This window comes from Trematomus bernacchii, unplaced genomic scaffold (genome assembly GCF_902827165.1).
Source record: "Trematomus bernacchii unplaced genomic scaffold, fTreBer1.1, whole genome shotgun sequence".
In the NCBI taxonomy this organism is placed as follows: domain Eukaryota; kingdom Metazoa; phylum Chordata; class Actinopteri; order Perciformes; family Nototheniidae; genus Trematomus; species Trematomus bernacchii.
In genome coordinates this window covers 1,599,177-1,619,329 of record NW_022987910.1, presented here as the reverse complement: position 1 = coordinate 1,619,329, position 20,153 = coordinate 1,599,177, and the positions used below count along the sequence as shown (strand labels likewise).

Here is a 20,153-nt window from a genome sequence, read left to right as displayed (position 1 = left end):
TCATTTTAAGCTACATACAAGATGTATAAAAATGTTGAATGAACTTTCATCACAGATTACTTAAGACCTCAACGCTCAGATAGCATCTATCATTTGACACTTTGAGTTCGAACAGAAAGCAAGAATAACGCAAAGATGGCTGGAAAAGAGTTAAAAGACCACAGCAAAGTCTCAGACAAGACGGCAGTATTAGCGACAATTTAAATCAACAGATGCTCCAAATTAAATGACCAAATATGTCTTTTGTCCATGTCCTCTCTAGAAGGACACACCTGACTCAGAACAGGGTAGACAACTAATTCAAATGACAATGAATGTGATTTCTGGTGGGAAAACTACCAACGCATCCCCTTCTCTCACGCCATCTTCCCCTTATCTTGTCATTTGTCTTTCCCTCCCCATCATGTCAGTCCTATCTCACAAAGAGAGGCAGAGAAAGAGAGGGGGACCGAGGGGGAAAGAAAAGTGTGTTTTTCCGGAGAGGACAACATTCCCAGGCCTGTACCATTCCTCTTCCTATTAATAGAACACACACACACACACACACACACACACAAAATCACTATAGTGACTGATGAAAACACGAGACGAATCCAAAAGTCGTTATGTTGTGGCTCTAAATACGACCAGATATTGTTACAATTACCTCAGATGAGAATGATATTAAGGCTAACATGAGTTCAACTTGGTTCAGTGTCCTTTAGTATTAACTTGATCCAAAAACCTAATCACACCATATATTTTGTCTCATTGAAAGTCAACTAACATTATGATCTAGCTCACCAGTGACTGTAGAAGAGCCAGACAGACAGGGCTCTTCTCCCTCCTCTGTTAACAAACTTTCCTTCTTTTTTTTTCTAGCCCGGCTACAGCCTGTCATTTGGAAAGACAAGTTGCCGTCGTGTAACCAGCTGTTAACTGTCTGTTTGGTTAATGCTTTAGTGTGTAGCTGCCACAGAGGTGAGACAGGGGTGAGCGATGAGAGGTGAAAAGGTCTGGAGGCTGCTCACCTTAGACTGCAATTAGAGGGAGTTTTTCAGAGCCTAGTAGGTGAAGTGGTTCTCAGATTTATGGAGTTGTGAAAAACGCGTACGTGTTTGCCATCCAAGAACTTTATAATGTGTTTTACACCAAAATAAACCACAAGGGAGAGAGAAAAAAAGGTTTTTCTTTTGTGTGTTTACTCATACAGTTACTGTGAAATGTACATTTTATTAGTTTGTTTAGTACCTGATATCTACATTTTATGGATGGGAGGAACTATGTTCAACAGGCATAATATTCCATGGAAATACATATTTCAAGCTTTACCTTATTAGTTGACATAAATATTAAGTTGAGATGCAATGGGGTTAAGGGTTTCGGTTTACAATATGTTTAAGATGTAAAGACAATAAAAAACAAACAGTAAACTGTGTGCTGGGACATTGCACAACTTATTTAAGCAAAAATGTCACTATTTTAGGCCAAGTACCAACATGTTATGCTGCATTATACCTCAAAAAACAAGATCAATATTCAAAAGTATCCAGAAAAATTCGTTTTGAGAGATAGACATTCCTTATTAAATAAAGAATCAAAAGCACAACACTGAGATATATAAACAAATTGACACAATAAGTAATCATTGTGGTACAGTGCAGCTTGTCAACATATAATGTCCTAAACAATGTTAATCACATGCTGGAAAATTAAAATGTATTTATGTTTTACATTTTAAAAAAAAATGCCATCAACTAGAAATGATCTGTGTTAGAAAATACAAAACTACAGACATTGCTGGGGCTGGTGATGATACACCGTATGCACACACACACACACAAAACACAAACACACACACACAAACAACACACACAACACACACACACACACACACCACACACACACACACACACACACACACACACACACACACACACACACACACACACACACACACACACACACACACACACACACACACACACACACACACACACACACACACACACACACACACACACACACACACACACACACACACACACACACCACACCACACACCACACACACACACACACACACACACACACACACACACACACGAGGGAGTCTTTTATGGCTGAAGGGCTGTTCACTCTGTCAATAAGATCCAGATGTGAGCTCAGTGGGAGAGGGGTTAAAAATAGAGTGAGAGAGGTGAGGGAGACAGAAAGAGAAAGATGGATTCAGGGTCAGAAAGAAAGCACGAGAGACGGGCGCAGAAACCAGGATCTGAGGGAGTTGAGAAAGTATTAGAGCAGACAGACTGATGAGGTGAAAACAAAGGCGGGGCAGATGTAAACTTGTTTTATTGTTCAGACGCTTTTTCTCCTTCTTCTTGCTCCAAAAACAGAAATACTAGCCCCTCTGATGTCACCACATTCCTACGGCAACATACACACCCACCCGTCCCACATACACAGTTGCCATGGGCGAAGAATACACATAGGGGTACCAGCATCTTTCTCAAGCCTCGAAAAAAGTCCACAGCTCCATCAACGTCTAAATACATGTGTGCCAGTTGCTTAAAACGTTTTAGTTTTTTTACAGCTGTGGAGTTCCCAGTGTCTTTTTGCTCTGACAAACACATTAAGGACAGTGGTGTGTGTACGTGTGTACGTGTGTGGGTGCGCGATGGTCAAAAATGCCTCTTTCAAACCCACTTCCTGCCCTGCCCTCTCAATGAAGACAATTATGGTTCTTGCAAGAAAGGATAACACAGACGAAACAGCTCCTTAAAAGGCAGGACCCATGTTGTTTTCACCTCTGCACACATTTTTCAAATTAAAAGCCAATACTGCATGTTTTAAAAATAGAAAGAATAGGTTATTCTGTCTGTATGACGGAGTGCAGAGCTGAAGCCATTTATTATCTTCTTGGCAGTTTTGCTTTATTAGAAAGCAGAGAGTGACATGGATAACAGGCTGGGTTTAGGATGGTTTTCAACATAGACGGATTATGCTGCTGCAACATGAACCCTGATGGTAGCAACAAGAAATCTTAACTGCTAGTTTTATTATTAGGCTGATTAAAATGTACACACAGGGTCAAATTATTTAAAAATGTAATATTCAGAAAAGAGACAAATGTTACGTTTGTGTGATAATAACCTGAGATAAAAACGTAACAGGTTACAAAAGTAAACAGGTGCAAAACAAATGATTTTGAAAAGAAAATAAGTACTACAACGCACCACTCCTTCCAAAGCCAAGCCAATGATTTGAAACTTCAAGGTCAGATAGAGAATTATATTTAGAAACTTGGCTTCTTCTTTCTGCTCAGCCTTCATTCACAACCTTGTAAGTTCTCAATAACACAACAGACATGTGACCAATATGACGTGAAAGTACTGCAACAAAATGACAATGGCTTCTATAATGGGTGTGTGAAAGGTGTCCCACCCACTGTTTTCTGTTGCCATTCCATCCATGGTTGTTGGACTATTGGTTTGGACCACAGCATTTACCAAAGGCATGTTTGGGTCCCTATATGGCAATCATTCTGCTGTTTTTATTACACTGGAGCTCAATTACCAAGATTTAGTCCTAGTCAAACAATCATCCATAAACCTTTGTAGCACAACCTCAAATACTTTCTCTTCTCCTTTCACAATAACATTTAAGAAACACACAATTTAAATGCCAACTGGTGAATAAAATGTTTGAAGGAGGAAGAAAATCAAGGCCTAGTTGAATATAAGAAGCCTATTGAGGGGTGAAGAAGGACTACATTGTTTTTGAAAAGACTGAACCAATTACCCACAACCCCCCAGCTGTCACTTTGTGACGGGAGCTTCGTGTGAGCCCTTCAAACATACCTTTAGAAACACACGACACACACACAAACTCATACCTCCAATCTCCAGATAAATGGCAGTCATCATCATTAACCATCATCATTGCCATAGTGATTACCGCTGTTATTTCTGGCAAGAGACAGCCAAGGGACAGCAGGTCAGCAAACACAAAGATGCAAACACACACACACACGCAAACATTTATACACACATTAACAATCCAACCGAGATCAGTTACATAAGCAGTGACTGTGGCCTCCAGCACCGGAAATGTTTAAATACTGTTGGGGCAAGTTCAAGTATTTCTAATTAACAGCAGTCTCCATGCCAAAATGACATTCTGACACACAGTGCAGATGTTTCTACAACTCCATCACTCACGATGACTTGAATCGAAAATGCCTTTTTCATTCGTCTATTAGTTGGGGGCGGTCCAACCAACCAGATGTAACGTCATGTCTGCAGGCTACACTAAGCAGCCAGTTAGCTTAGCATAGCAATGACTGAAAGCAAGGGGAAAAGGATATCCTGGCTAACACCATCCACCTTTTGGCACATTCAAAACCCACTAATTACCATTATAGCTTTTTTGTTTAATCTGTACAAAAGTAAAAGTTTAAAAAATATATTTAGATAAAATATTTAGCAAAATAGTACGATTTAATCCAATGTGTTTCCAAGAAATAAACCCTAATTAGGGTTATGAGTAAAATAACACATTTAAACAAACCTTTTACAGTCACACTGACACACACTCAACAGTGCACAATAATCGCAGAAAAACTGTGTAACATTGTGACTCAAGTGAAATGTAATGGCTTCTTATCACATATTCTCTCACACTCAAACCAACAGTTTAGTTCACACACACCGATTAAACAGTAGTTCATATTTATTTAAGACAAATTTGTTTCTCTAACCTTGCCTATAAGTAAACCAAAAAGGAATCATCACAGTGTTTTTGCTTTAATGGATCAGAAGCCAAAAAAAAGTTGTGAACCACTGGCTTAGTTCAACATCACACATGACAGCATTATGTTCATAAGCGCTTATTGAAAACGTGCCATTAGCCTAACTTAGATCTATTTCTTGGAAAGTGAATGTAAGGCCAGGGAGAGACAGGGACATAAAAAGTAAAACACACAAAGGGAGAGAGGGAGCTAGAAGCCACTTCATATTTTCATAAACACACACACACACACTGCCAGACACATGCACACACATATCCAAGTTCTCTCGGTTGAGGTAAGGTCAACATATTTTCAGGCTGACTCACAGTTTAGTGAAAACTCATTTGGGACTAAATGTTTTAGTCAAGTATATCGTCAGGGGCCACAGTGATCTCAATGCTGGGCAGGGAATGGAAACGTATCACTCTTTTGGACTTTAAAAACAATGACTAGAGTTATGTTGATGGGTAAAACATATTATATTATCAAATGACAACGTACGGCGAAATTATTAAAGATTATAGAATACAATAAGTTAGACAAACGTGCATTGTGATCAAGTAGGAACAATAATGATCTATGTTAACTATAGTTTAATAAATAAAATAATGAAAATGTAAATGTACACTCATAAAAAATCGTTTCAAAATGCCAAAGTGATACAATGTAGCTATCCTAGCACTCCCCAACCATTGATATAAAACAAAAGATGGGCTAAACTATATGTATCATTACTCTAATTACAGGGAATACATAATTTTTGAGGATTATAAGAAATACAAGCAGTGAAAAGTGGTTTTGTTTAATCTTCACTGCTGTCAAATCCATATCCATGTCAAATGAAGACATGTAAAAGTCACTATATGAAAATGTAACTTTTGACAAATGTATTGAATCATTGATTGAACTGGAAACTCTGAAATTCTGCGAAAACCCGATCTGAACCAGTGAAAATACAGTTATGTCATCTACGTGGCTTGGCTGAAGTAATGACACCATGGGGTACGTGTCGATGAAATCCAAATAGAGGTGATTTCACAAACAAGACATGATGACAGCAGCATTGAGCTAAACATTACAGGACTTATCTTTCTCTGATTCAACACAATCACTCCCACACCTTAATCCATAATAAGACAACCCAACATGACGTTACCTAACTGGAACCACCTTAGTTTAAGACAGTCATTCTTTCAACATATCGAGAAAGTTACATTTGACTCAAACCAACACCATTTAAACTGCATCGCGTACACACACACACAAAGGACCAACACCACCTGCCTGTGAGGCATCTTTGGCCTGAGCTGCTCCCGTCTCTCTTCTCCAGTCAACTTCCTCCTCTCCCTGCGCCTTAATCCGAGATCCCAGTAGCCACTCCGGAAGAACGCTCCGACACTTGGAGCTTCTCCCATTCCCATTCTGAAGAGATTTCCTCAACTGGCAGCTAGAGCATGATCCAAACCGGCGAACTGATGCCATAAGACAGACGAAGGTCAGGGGGAGAAAAAGACGAAGACAGAGACGGAGAAAGGAGGAAGAGGCCAAGTGTTTCTACTGTCATGTTTTCTCTGGGTGACAAAAGACAAGCCAGCGAATAAGACTCAACGGTCCAAGGCAACCCACACCAAGGCCTAAACCCTGTATCAGAGAGTGTGTGTGTGTGTGTGTGTGTGTGTGTGTGTGTGTGTGTGTGTGTGTGTGTGTGTGCGCGACCACGCTGTAAACTATGCTACACGTTGCACTGGTGACACAGTTGTACCATTGTGAGCTTGACTTGGGGAGACACAGGAAACATGTCAGCCCCAAAGAGATATGCGCATACACAAAATGATACTAACATAGGCATGCATTATATTGTGACTACAGACTGTCCACTCTTTGCTGAGTGTGCCTATGACAGTGTTATGGCGTTTGAATAATACTAAATAATAAACTATTTTTCTATTCTGTATATCTATGTCAAACAGTTAACAGCTAAATGGTCGTCAAAGTGAGCTTTGATAATGAGTCGTTTTTGGGAAATGTGTAACAAAAAAGCCTTCGGGTCTAACAAGCTGGATCTTGCTGTGTCCAAAATCTCTCCCCCTTTCACACATTTGCAATAAAATAAACACCCAATTGTTTTCTCTACAATGAACTTTTCAGTAAGGATTTCAGACAAGAACTATTATCATTTTGCACCATCACTGACAGGTGTGGGATAAAAAAAGAGCCTTAATCAGGCTCATGACCTTGCATTAATATCATAACTGGTGACTAAGTACTGTAACACTATGAATGCCACAACATGCTGGCAGCAACCAGAATTTTTTTTAGACTAAGCAATTAAGTGTGTAATCTATTAAATTGAGGAACTGCAAAGAATTGTATTAATTTATTTATTTCCAAGAGCACAAAGTGATATCTTTAATTACTATGTGTTATTTTCTGGTGAGTACAAATCAGCAAGAGTTTGGTTGATTTAATAATCAAGAAAAATCTGAAACCAATAACAGCTAATAAATAATTCACTGAATGATTAATCACAAGTTAAAAATACTAGTATTTACTTTACTATTGGGGGGAGATCAAACAAATACACAAGTGGTGTTGAAATAAACAAATGCATGACAGACGTGTAGAGAAATCTACCTCGGTATAACGGTACTCATAATCCATGATACATTTTCTGCACCAGTTTGCTTTAGGTGTGTTGAAAACAGAGTAAAGGCATTTTGTTGAAGCATGCGCGAGCCAGTTTCTTAAAGTTGCACAGAAGTGGAAGATATCGGACAAAGTCACCAGTCATATCGTGCTCGTAATATGTAGAACACCATACCAGCATATGTGTAGCACACTTTATACAGAGGGGCTCTCCGTGACGGCGGCTTTGTTGATGCTTTAGTATCAGAAAGATTAGTCGGACTTCATACCAATTACATTTCAGAAATCATCAAAACTATGCTGATATGTTTAAATAAAGTAAGACATGTCCTGCCATGTAATCCAAAGTAAGAATCCACACTGGAAATACTGGGGGCAGTCGGGGTCAAACTTGGTAATGTGATGAATTTGTGTTCATATTTTTTTTACCCGTTAAAGTTTCCAAATTAATTTTGAGATTTAAAGTGTTAACATTGACAGGCCTAATTATCTGATGACACATCATTGGGCTAGCACAAAAAACTAAAAGAAAGTTAGCAAAAGAAAACTACAAAGGGAGACTTTTACCTGCCCAATGGAAGGTGTAATGTATACTGGGGTATGATGACAATAATGCATTTAATAGTTATTTCTAACATTCTCTTTACTGTGCACAAACATAATGTTGCCATTCATCAGACTATTAAATTACATGCTGAGGAGAAAATAATAAACCTAATCTGTTAGTTGTTATCCCTCAACTTCTTCTAAAGTATCTGTAATTGACTTTTTTGTGGCATGTAATGTTCTTGTTGCATTTTACAGTGCTTTTCAATTAGCACCAGATGTTATGTAAACCTAGGTAATGCTACCGAGTACATGGCAGCCCACAGTGCAACGCTGCATTAGGTGAATCATCAAGAAACTAAAAGTCTCACATCAGACATCTTTGTGGACACGTGGGCTGCAGATGTATGACTCGGAGAGAAAACTACAGGGAAGTCTAACATGACAGAGAGGAGCCCTGCAAAAGATATACCGTATTGTATATATGGCTCACACACAAACAATATTTAACACATGACCCCGTTTTCAAAGCAGTGTAACAACCATGTGGGAACATCATTCATCATCCATTATTTATGTCTCACACACACACACACACACACACACACACGCACTTTAGTATGTAGAAGTCTGCCTGTGCACAAAAAAAAGCTGAAATAGCAGCTCTGCTAGAAAGTGCTGTTTCAGAGAAGGCTTTCCTTACATAAGCAAACTGCTCTGTAATTACATTGGGTGGATCCACACAGACGGAGAGAGTTAGAAAGAGAGTCAGGATGGGAGCAACTGGGGAAGCAATGAAGATAACAAAAAAGCAGAAGAAGAGAGAAGAGCCTAAGCAGCCACTCTTCACAGGTTTAAACAGTCCTTTCTTTACACTGGCAAGGCAAAAGACAAAAAAAAGAAGAGATTTAAGAAGAGAAAATGAAAGGTTTTCAAAGCCAACCAAGAGCAAGGACATTAAGCAGTTTTCCCACAGTTTGTTTCTTTACTCTGTGAACATTGAAGGACCCTTATGTGACTTGTTCGACACTGAAGGTCAGTTGAGATTATCGGTAGACTAGCTAGGCCAACGATTTAACCTTAGTTACCATTACAAGAAGTAAAGGTGATGGAAAAAGATAGGTGGATGGACTCTCAGAGAGATAAGGAGTTGAGAGCATTATATTTGGATCTTCAGGAGAAGGGAGCTTCTGATTTCCGCTGGCGGGACAAATATGAAGTGCAACCAACCTGCACACAGTTGGCTAGTTATCTATCAAAATCACTTCTCTGAAATTGCTCTCCAACGTCCAACCAAATAGGTCTATTATTAAATCATCCCCCCCACACACTCAGTCTTACTAAAAGGAACACAAAACATTTTTGTTGCGCTGGTCCCAAAAGCAATATTATGCTTGAGTTGCACAGAGAGACAGAAAAAAACATGTTGCTGTGTATATGAGAAGAGGACAAGATGGCTGGAGGTAGGGGATGTTTTCTTCACAAAGTACTCAGCTCTCTTAGGACCTTAGAAACAAAAACCATAGCAAACATAGTAAAACTAAATTCTTGTTTTTTTATATCTACTCCACCAGTAAGATATTTATAAATGCCATCATCTGTTTTTAACAGACTCACACCATGCTAATCAGGGGCGGACTGGGACTACAAATCAGCCCGGGACTCTCGACCGGCCCACTTCGGTACCGCAAGTCTATACCACTAGTAAATTGTCGACGGGGGGGGGGGACGTGCTAGTGACTTATCCGACCGGCCCACATCGTCCGATCGGCCCACTTAAGTACCGGCCCATCGGGGTTCGTCCGATGGCCAGTCCGCCCCTGATGCTAATGCTAACAGTACAAATGATCCATCTTTTCAGGACAACCTTCCGGGTAGTTTCCTGCCCCCACTGGCAAAAGTAAACTCAAAATGCCTGTGTGTCATTGAAGCACCCAGATGCAGTCTGGCCTTTTGATCCTCTGATTCATCCCACCTCTTCCCTCTCATCTGCTGAGTCATGGAGATCTCCAACCGGAGCAAACCACATCCTCGTCCTTTCATCTCTCCTTCACCTTTACCTCTCACAGCGGCCCTCACTTTTTGGACGTCACTAAATCTAGGTTGACCGTTGCATGTTAAAAAAAGAATCCCCAACATCCGCACTATACTGTATCCTTTATATGTGTGTGCGGGGGAGGGGGGGGGGGGGGGCAACCTGTCCTTTGAATTTTACTTTTAAGTCTGTGTTCAAAAGAACATTGTATAAGCTCCGTATCATGTGGGAGAGAGGGTTTCTGCCCATCGAACCCAGTATGAACCGAGGAGATGCGACCGGGGCAGGATGTGGTCAGTTCTGTCCAGACTCAGTACTGCCCCCCCACTGTAATGAAAACTGCATTTTATTCGCAGACTAGGATACAGGAACTGTTACAATAAACACCCACTGAAGAGCATACAATCTAATAAGAAAAGGAACTGGGTTGGACATCGGTGACCGTTAATGAAATCAATCCCTCCTTCCTGCTGGCCTCAGAGAGGACAACAATGAAATGAGTCTGTGTGTAAGAAAGGACATCATGTAACAATAGTGTTTCATCAATGTTTGGTGTCACACAACAGCTGAAACCCATATTGTTTGGTTAATTGTAGAAAGCAAATGCAGGAGAAAAAGTGTCAAAGGAAGAGTGCGTCTGGACAGGAAGGGGTGGGCAGGGTGGTGTCATTTGGACAGATCACTCCACCACCACATTAAAGATACAAAAAAGATCAAACAAACCCAGGCTTGTACTTCTTATTCTCCAACATCCTACAGACTTTTCACCCACTCTTTTTAAGATTCCCTTTTTCTAAGCACGAAGTCCTGCAGCCAGAATTCAAACTGATCCACCGAGCTCTAGTACCCAAAAGTTGAAGGACTTATAAACATATTGAAATTGGTCCAGTCTGTTCTATCCCTGTGTTCCTTAAGCTACTCAAGCCAGGAACTGAAGAAAGGCGTGCTCAGTTATTCCATACAGACGCTCCATCCCAAAGTTAAAGAAACTACCAGCCATCCAACCTTATCACAGGTTTTGAACCACAGACTGCTTCATCGTCACTTCAAAAGTCTATCATCTTTGTTAATATGTGGTGTCAATCTTCTTTTCTCTTATTGTGTTTCCGATAACGTGTCAGATAACTTGACTGTTTTGTCAGAGAACATACTAAAAAAGTACTTAACTGCTTTAACAATAAGTACTCAAACATCAATAAGACAAATGCAAACAAGCTCACTTCTTCAGTATCTCCACCTTTACTACTCCTCTGAGCCACAACTACATCTTGGGAGGACTGGGGTTGCAAGAGGAGAGTGAAAGAAAAAAACTAGTAGAGGTGAGGTATTTAATTCCATGTGGGTGGCCTGATAAAAACAAAGTCGGTCATAAATCTGAAGCTATAAACACTGTGCTTTTAGACCTAATCCATGCAGATCACTGTAAAAAACCAACCTGTCTGTCTGCTTCTTTCTCCCATTAACACTCCAGCTAGCATCCCCATTAACCCTGTACCGACCTCTTCTACACGTCAATATGTAATGTATGACATATGAGAAAATTATTTTATGCAAACCAATTTGTGAAACAGAAGTGCTGCGAGTAGACAACTGGCAATTGTTCATGTCAGGATATTCAACAAGTAAATACTAACACATGTTAATATGACTGGCTATCATTTTCTAGCTAAAGGGTGAGGGTCCTAATATTTGGGAAAACAACATTCACTTTAAAAGTTATATGATTTTGTATAGTGAAGCAAAAAAGGTAAACATGAGTCAATTTAAGCCTTATGGTTTCACAATAAAATGGCCATTAAGATTCAGATGAACTAAAAATATGTATTTTCTACCATCGTATCCACTTACATCTCATTCCCTCACTCCCCCGCCTTCCACCACCATTTCATTCTTCAACCCTCAGTTCTATTTTAATCCTGTCACTTTTTTTGTTTAAAGCAGCAAGTGTTTCCTTCCAGCTCTCTTCTTTTCTCCCCCATTAGTCTGTCTCTCTCTCTACCTGATATTTGGCTCGGCAGCCTGCCTCACACCAAGACAAACGTTATGACCTCACGTCACTGCAATGTTCCAGAGACACAGACAGAGACAGCAAAGAGCAAAATAAGATGACATTGAGGAGGAATTATGGGGAACTAATATATAAAAATTAGGATGGGTATAAGCTGAAAATGTTACATACTTATAGTAAGCATCTCAGTGTCTCTCTCTCTTAGTGGACAGATAACAAGGGAGAAAAGGTCAAAAGGCCAAAAAGGAATAGCAAATTAGCAATAAAACAGACAAAGATCCAATTAATGAGATATCTTTCTGTAAGAAAGCGGGCATTGTGGTGTGGTTGAAAAGAGCAAAAATCCAGTCACCACAGAAGGTTAAAGCTTGTTCTTTCTTTCTTTCTTTCATTCCCTTTCTTTCTTTCTTTCTTTCAACTTGTCTGCGCTCCATTTTAGCTTGGCACAGTTGTCATTACATTCAGTCCAAATTACACACACACCTTCCCTGTGCACCAGAGCTGCAGGCCAGTGCTTTAAACACAGCATGTTGGCAAAACTCAGGGTTTGAACAAGCCATTGATAGATTCCAGACAAACAATATGCACACGCACACGCACACACACACACACAGAAAGAAGAAGGAGGAAAGCATTTTATAATACACACACACACCACACAATGGAGTGCACATTTACACACACGCCAGCCGGTAATTCTGGACATCATCAAACACTTTAGTAACCACAACAACTTCCCATTTCCCTAAACCTATTTCCTGTACTGGTGAGGTCCCTTGTCAGCAACTGCTACTGTCACTACGGCAACAAGGAAGGACAATGGCCCTGAGGAGAAAAACAATGAAGACCAAGGCAATAGATGGAAGTAATATCAATGAGCAGCAGAGCAGCTTTGCAAGAGGATGTAAAGTCAATGGCAATAAGCTAAACCTTCATATGTTTTGGTCCATACTACTTTCACAGTAACAAACCATCTACAGGAACAGCTGGCCTCACAACCAGAGCAGAGGGCTGCAATATAGAGTTGCGATAAAGAAAGCAGTCATGACACAATGAAAGCATAGCCTTGGATGATGTGTCTGCAGTGGAACCTTTTCACCTGAGCTCAGACAAGATGATAATCCCAATGTTGTTTTTATTTTCTCCACACCTATTCAGAGTCACACCCATGTCTGTATAATGATTTTTGACTTCGGGAAAAGACCTCCAGCAGAGGTAACGTCTGAGTGTGCCGCACAAAGAGGTGTGTTATGAGTAAAGGTTGCGGAGTATGGCTATGAATGTAATCGCTAAATTGCATTAATGTTTGTACTTATGAGTGGCCATTGTTAAAAAACAAGAGTGTTTGGATTTAACTTTATTCAGGTTTTGATATTAGTTTAGTTTAATTGTACAACGTTTCTAGCATAATGTAAGTTATGAAGTTACATACTTTATATTTTACCCAGTGGTGGTTTAAATAACATAAATGCATGCTCAAAATTGTTATGTATATTTATGATGATATTGATTATTGGTCCCAGCCCAATCATTTAACATTTGAATTGCTATGACATAACAAGCCAGAAATCTCCCAATGTTTAGACACTATTGAGTAAATACAGCATCACAGACACATCCACACACACTATGTTTAGACAAACTGCTTATTAAAACCCCTCTCTAAGACTCTGTGATTCTGGCAAATAGACAATCAATACTGGATGAAACTAATAGATGAAAACAGAACCACACAGCGGGCCTTGGTACACTCCCTAATGCCCTTTGTCTGCGATTTGTTTAGTCAAACTAATAACATCCTCTGAAGTTTGTTTAAAGCTGTTCAGCTTTTAATGGCTTCTGTATGGTAGTGCTGCTCCCAAATGCACTCTGAAATGTATTATATGAGTCCTGATTCACAGCACTTCATAAAAGCACAGACACACACATGCACAATTGGTTGCAGCTATGAAACCATAAGAATAACAGTGCAGGACAACATTATGGGCAGTTTAAAGACAACTGTATTACCTCAAAAAACATCTAACTTTACACTATACATGTATTCTCACCTTATTTAAAACATTGAACAAAGGCCAACCACTCATCACTTATACCTTTTTTTTGAGTCTCATTCAAACACAAACCAAATGTAAAACTATAAATCATCAGAACTCAGAGACAACAAAAGAGCATTGGACACGCCAGCCTGGCACACACTCACACATGGCATTAAAATGTTTAAAATTGACTCACCACTCTGGGCTTGGTCTTCTGTGGGATAGCCGTGGATGCAGTGTCCTCTTGGCTCTTCTTCTGTGGTGCAGCTTCTGTAATTCCACTGGTGCTGTTGTCACTGCGCACCTCTAAGGCAGACACTGAACCTTCTGCTCCATCCCTAGCCACTGGTAGAGGCCCTGGGCCCTCAGCAGTGCTCAGTTCAAGAATATATTTATGGGTAACATCCTCCAGTGATGGGGCCACATCCCCTGGAGGCTTACTCGAGGTCTGACGGTCTTCAGTTGGGTGGGCAGCACGGCAGTCCACTTCCTTCAGTGGCTGGAGTTGTGGAGGAGGGGAGATGGGGATAAAGCTGGTGGGTTCACTGGCATGGCGGACATGCTTGGGTCTGCTTTTGGGTTTAGAATGCAGTGTTGGAAGGGGAGGAGTAAGGTCGGTTTGGTAGCTGTGATCCTCCTGCTCTTCTGAACACATTTCTGGGGGCTCAAATGGATCTTCAAGAGGGGAAAACTGGGTCGGCCTGTTTGGACGCTTTCTGGTGGGCCTACGAACCATTCTAGGGGACAAAACCCCAGCCAGCTTCAGGTTAAAGTTAAACTTCTGAACTTCTTCCTCCTCTGCCCCTTGGTCTATAACATCATCTTCTTCATTATCATGGTTATCGGATTTGAGGGTACATTCTGACTTGGAACGAGCTTTCTTGACTATTTTTACATTTGGCAATGTGTAATCAGGCTCCACTTCTGGCTCCCACAGTTCCTCTCTCTGCTCGCTCAGGATAGGCTCACTGCTGGAAGGTGGGATCTGACCAGGTTGATCTAGCTCACTGATAGGCTGAGTGCTGCCAATCTGACCTTTGAATTGAGGGTCATTCTGGGAGAGTAAAGGAGCATCACTACGGCGACTGGGGTCACTCAACGACTTCTTCTTCGGAGCTTTGCCATTGCCATGATCATCTGTCATCAGTCTGTCCATTGCACCTGGCTCGGCTACGATGCTCCTGATCACCCCACTGTAGTCACGAACAGCCTCATCCCGGATCCCGCCATCACTGTAAACTGACAAGTCACTGGCCACACTGCCCTTGTATTCTGACAAATCGGACCCCTCTGTAGCACCTCCTCCTCCTTTGACAGATAAGGATCCCAACAGGTTGCTGTCTACAGAGGAATAGTTGTTATTCCCTTCTTCTGACACTGAACAGCGCCGCTGAGGCATTGGGTCACTGAGAGAGCGGTAAGTGGTTGACTCGCCATTACCAACAGCTGCTATTGCAGACTCTGCATTACTGCCATTACTGGAATCAGAGCCTGTGTTATTACCAGAAGGGGAGAACTTGCGCCTTCGACGGACAGAACTTGGTGTCGCAGGGGCTTCCTGTCCACCTCCTCCTGCGGTGCCTGCTGACCTCTGCAACACTGCGCAGTTGGTGGTGACCTCTTCAGTAGTAGTGTCAACATTGTTGATACCAGCATTGCTGCTCAGATCCATGATGATGCAGTCACTCTCAGCCATACCGCCAGGATGAGCCAAGGAGGGAGTTACACTGACTTCATTAGGACTATTTGTGCAATTCATGCTGTTCTCCGCAATCTCTTCTGTCTCCGGCTTTAACCCATCCGTCTCATGTAGAGCCGATTGCTTCCATAAGGTGACAGGCTGCCCTAGCACATCCCTAGCAATTCGTGACCCAAAATTAACCCCTGCTGACCCCAGGAATGAACTCTCAGAAGGGTCACTCGGGCCTGTCTCTGGCTCTGTTACAATCCCTTCATCTGTTAAACTGGACTCATGGCCTGAAAGTTCATCCACAGAGCGGTCGTAGAACATGCTTTCCTCTGAGTTGCCCTTCAGTAAGGCTCTCTCCGTCTCTCTGCTCTGTCTCTTTGCCTTCTCCCTGTGCTCTGTGCCCCTGCTGTTTAGCGTCTCCAACTGCATACTTTGTCCATCCCTCTCACTCCTCTCCCTCTCCCTGTTCTCTCTCTCCCTCTCATGTTTATCCCTGTCTTTTGTGTTATTAAACTCAGTCTCTTGATCTGTCCTAGCCTTATCCTTAAAGCTCACTCCTGCCTTCTCCTTCTCCTCATTTGTTTTCTTGAACTTGAAAGATTCATCCTCCAAATCATCTTCATCTTCTCTAGTACTCATCTGGCAGATATCTCGAATGACCTGTCTGGCTTCCTGCACATACTTCTCCTGCAATGGAGTTGGCATCCCTTCCTCACTCTCATCATTAAATCCATAATCTCTCATTCTTCGTCCTCTCCCAACCCTAAAATCCCCCCCATCACTTTCTACTTCCCTTTCTGACACAGACACCCTCCCTCCATCACCCTCTCCATCCAAATCAAGCTGCTGCTCAGAGGAGCTCCTTTTTGTGGCGCCACCTGTCAAGCAACACCTTACTGCTGCTTTGGGTTTGTCTGAATAAGTGAAGGATTTTGCGCGCCGCAGGGTGGCAGTCAGGTCTTTAAGTGTCGGCCGACAACCTGAAGGTAGCAGGGTCCCACCATGAGTCCGTGAACCCATCCTGTAAACTGGTGACCCTTCAACGACCCCCGATTTATCTCCACTCTTTTTCCGCACCTTAAGCTCTGACAGATCAGATTTCAAAAAGCTCAAAAGGGACATCGTTTCTAAGGTGATATCAGGGTTGGACATGGATATTTGGTTTTTATCATTATCATCTACCCCACCTGTTGTCCTTCTTAAATTGATGGTCTCACCATCCCTAACCCCTGCTGATACTACGCCGTCTTTGGAAAGTTTACTAGAGGGGGTGACTGTAGGCACAGTATTGGGGCGCACCCATACAGGGGGATGGGAGAAGTTATCCCCATGGCCAAAGCTTGGGGAGCGATACATCGTAACATTTCCATGGTAAGTTTTACTCAGCATGGAAGAGGATGCAGCTCTGCTAGTGGGGCCTGCTTCTTTGTCTGTGTTAAAAAACATATTTGCTGCACTGTTGGCCGAGCCAGCCTGGTCCTCCTCCTTCAGTGTCTCAGTGCTGGAGTATCGGCTGCTGCAATGCGAACCACCAGGACTGGAAGCAAATGGGGGAATGTTGACCTTTGACACTCGAGATACACCAGGAAGTGTTGTGGATGTCACAGTTGAGGAGATGCGCTCCCATTGCTGCACCCTGGCTCTGTTACCGTTACTTTTCTGTTCTCTTGCCGAGTGGCTCCGAGATACTGTTCCTGCAGAAGCTCCACATGTGTTTTGCTGGCGGTGCCTCTCCAAGTGCTCCATTGTCAAGGCTGTGTCACTGTCAGTGTCTTCTGATTCGCCATCATGATCATCATAATCATCACGGCCTGTTGCAACAGCAGCTCCACTGACCTTCTTTTTTTTTCTCAATGAGCGTCGTCGCACTGCCTCTCGACTGTGGGGGCCTAAAGAACTAGGGCTGTCCTCTTCACTGCCTGAAGACTTGCCAATGCCCTTAGCACCCCACCAGCCATTTTTACTGCGGGATAAAGAGCTACTTCCTCGCTCAGTGCCACACTTTTCACCTGCTTTGTATGAGATGGAAGGAGCAGGGCCGGAAGGAACACTCCAACCGCCTCCTCCAACTCTTCTTCTTCTGGTGTACTCCTCCTCTTCGTCCCCAGAGCTGAACCTCCAGCGGGAGCGGAGGGGGACAGCTACTTTTGCTGGGGCTTTAAGCTCGGTGGAAGGAGCTACAGTAGAGGAGGAGGAGGTCATGGATTTATCTGGAGTTGGAGCAGAAAAGGGGGAGGAGGAGGTGGGGGCTAGCGCTCTAGAGGAGCTATGTGAGGAATGTAAACTATCCCTGGGCAGCCCGACCCCCTGTCTATCCCTTCTCTCCCTCACTGAGGACCGCTGAAGAAAGGAGGAGGCGTCCAAGCTTTCCGATTGACTCCAAGACGAAGTAGCAGGGGGTTGAAGGTCAGGGCTGGGGTCAGATGTCAACACTGTTGTCCTATGGGTCTTATGGGCAGCTTCTGCCTCAGGGCTGGGACTATGAGATCTGTATTGAGATGGGTTAATCCTCTGGTAGTGACTACCCTTAGTGCAACTGTGACTGCTACTGCTTTGAAAAGTATTTCTGCCAGAAACGTTGTCGTTATTAGAAGTTTGTATCTCTAAGTCAGCCTCCTCCTCTTTGTGCGAGTGCTGGTTGTAAGCTTTGGGATAAAGGTCCATGCTGTGACAAAAAGTGTCTTTAGCAGGGCTGCTTTCTCTGCTTTTTGCTCCACCTATGCATTTGCCATGCGAAGACAGGCAACAGAGTTCATTAGCGGAGCTGCAAAGCGAGAGTTTGTCACTTGTATCTGAGAGAGAAACACTCTCACTGGGGCTGAGTTCCTGTAGATTTCCTCTGTCAGCTGCTTTTAAATTCTCATATGAGTCAGTATTGTGCTGCTGCGTAGCATTGCCTTGTCCTTCATCAAAGATTTGTCTAATTTTAGTGACACTGGGCCACTTGTCAGAGTGCAGAGGAATAAATTCAGTGTGACGTGTAGAGAGATAGCTTTTGTGAGATTTACAGGGTGAGGGAACCCCTCTACTAACAACATCATCTTCCTCATCTGTAGTCAAAGACTTTCTGGGATCAGAGGGACATGCATTGATCTGTGAATAATCTCTCTTACCAGAATTGTTGTCGGTGGATAAACGTGAAAAAATCCCCTTCTCACATTTCTTCTCCAAGTCCGAGCCTGACACCGAGTCAGTGTCAGAGTGAGACTTTTGCACTTTATTGTCTGTCAATGTCTCAGCAGTAGTGGTATCACTAACGTGGAAATATCCACCACTGCTGTCCTCGTGAAAAGATTTACGAGAAGCAGACCCGTCTCTCTTGGAACAACTTTCCCGGGGAAGAGTGCTTCTCCCCCGCGTCACAGCTCCACAGTCCCCCGGTGAGGCTCTGTGCGTCTCTGCAGAGCTGCTGCTGCTGCTAAACTTCTCAGTGAGCTGTCGGATGGATGGAGAAATAGAGGAGTGAGGAGTGGAGGAGCCTCTCTTTGGGTCTGCGGTCAGGAGGCCGGCAGTGGTGGTGGCAGAGATTTTGGAAACTTTTCTTGACACACTGACATTACGCGTCGCCAAGGGCTGTTCTGCTTTGCTGGGCTCCGGGGGAAGGGCGACGCCAGCTGCCTCCAAATCGTCTGATTTGTGTTGTTGGTCTTCACTCCTGTTGGTGCTCCAGGAACCCAACTTTTTGAAAGAGACGCTGCGATAAACAGCGGCACTTTTCCTCTCTCTTTCTGCCATTGTTCATGTCTTTCTTTGTTAGAGTTCACAAAAGCATTTTCACTCCACGGATATTACAGCTCTAGGCACCTTGTTGAGTTGTGGTCCATTTTCCCCCACCTAGCATGCAACACTCACTATTTAAAACGTAAACGTAAGTGTTGGCAACGCTTCAATCTGCACTGTAACGATGTTAATCAAACGATAAAGTTTTCAGTGAGTAGCCTAGAGTGCTGCTCTGTTATCAACACTTACATGTTGTCGTTTCCCGAAACCGCATCCGTGCAAGGAGGAAAAGCGCTACAACATTTGTTGGCCAAAACTTTCCCAACCTGTTCACAAACACAACGTTTCCATTGTTAATCCCTTACTATGTCTGAGCCCTTCGCCAGGTTAGCACGCCTGCACGGGCCCGACGCATCATCCACTGTTAATTCCCCAAAACTGTTTGTGGATTCCTTATTTTGGCATGATTTGGTTTTCCGTGACTTCTGTTGTTTTTTGCATGTTAATGCCTGAGATAGGGCAGAGGGGGTGGGCGGGACTAGGGGTATAGGGGATGTCATAGCCCCCTCGGGGATTGAGAGGAAAAGCTTTTTTTCCCTTTTTGATAGGAGAAGGCAGATACTGTGGACAAACTAGATGTAATTATAGCCCTTTCCCTTGCGAACAAGACAGAAGCACTGTCAGGACTTTTAAACAGAAAAC

At 42.7% G+C, this 20,153-nt stretch overlaps 1 protein-coding gene across 1 annotated transcript in view; it reads right to left on the bottom strand.

The window, feature by feature from the left end:
• Positions 1–19,963, bottom strand: part of LOC117470295 (rho guanine nucleotide exchange factor 17-like) — a 52,892-nt gene extending 32,929 nt beyond the window's left edge. Inside the window, exon 1 of the mRNA XM_034115015.1 lies at positions 14,238–19,963. Within this exon, the coding sequence (XP_033970906.1) occupies positions 14,238–19,466 (5,229 nt within the window). The 5' untranslated portion in view covers positions 19,467–19,963. The remainder of the gene's footprint in view (positions 1–14,237) is intronic.
• Between the last annotated feature and the right edge of the window lie 190 nt (positions 19,964–20,153).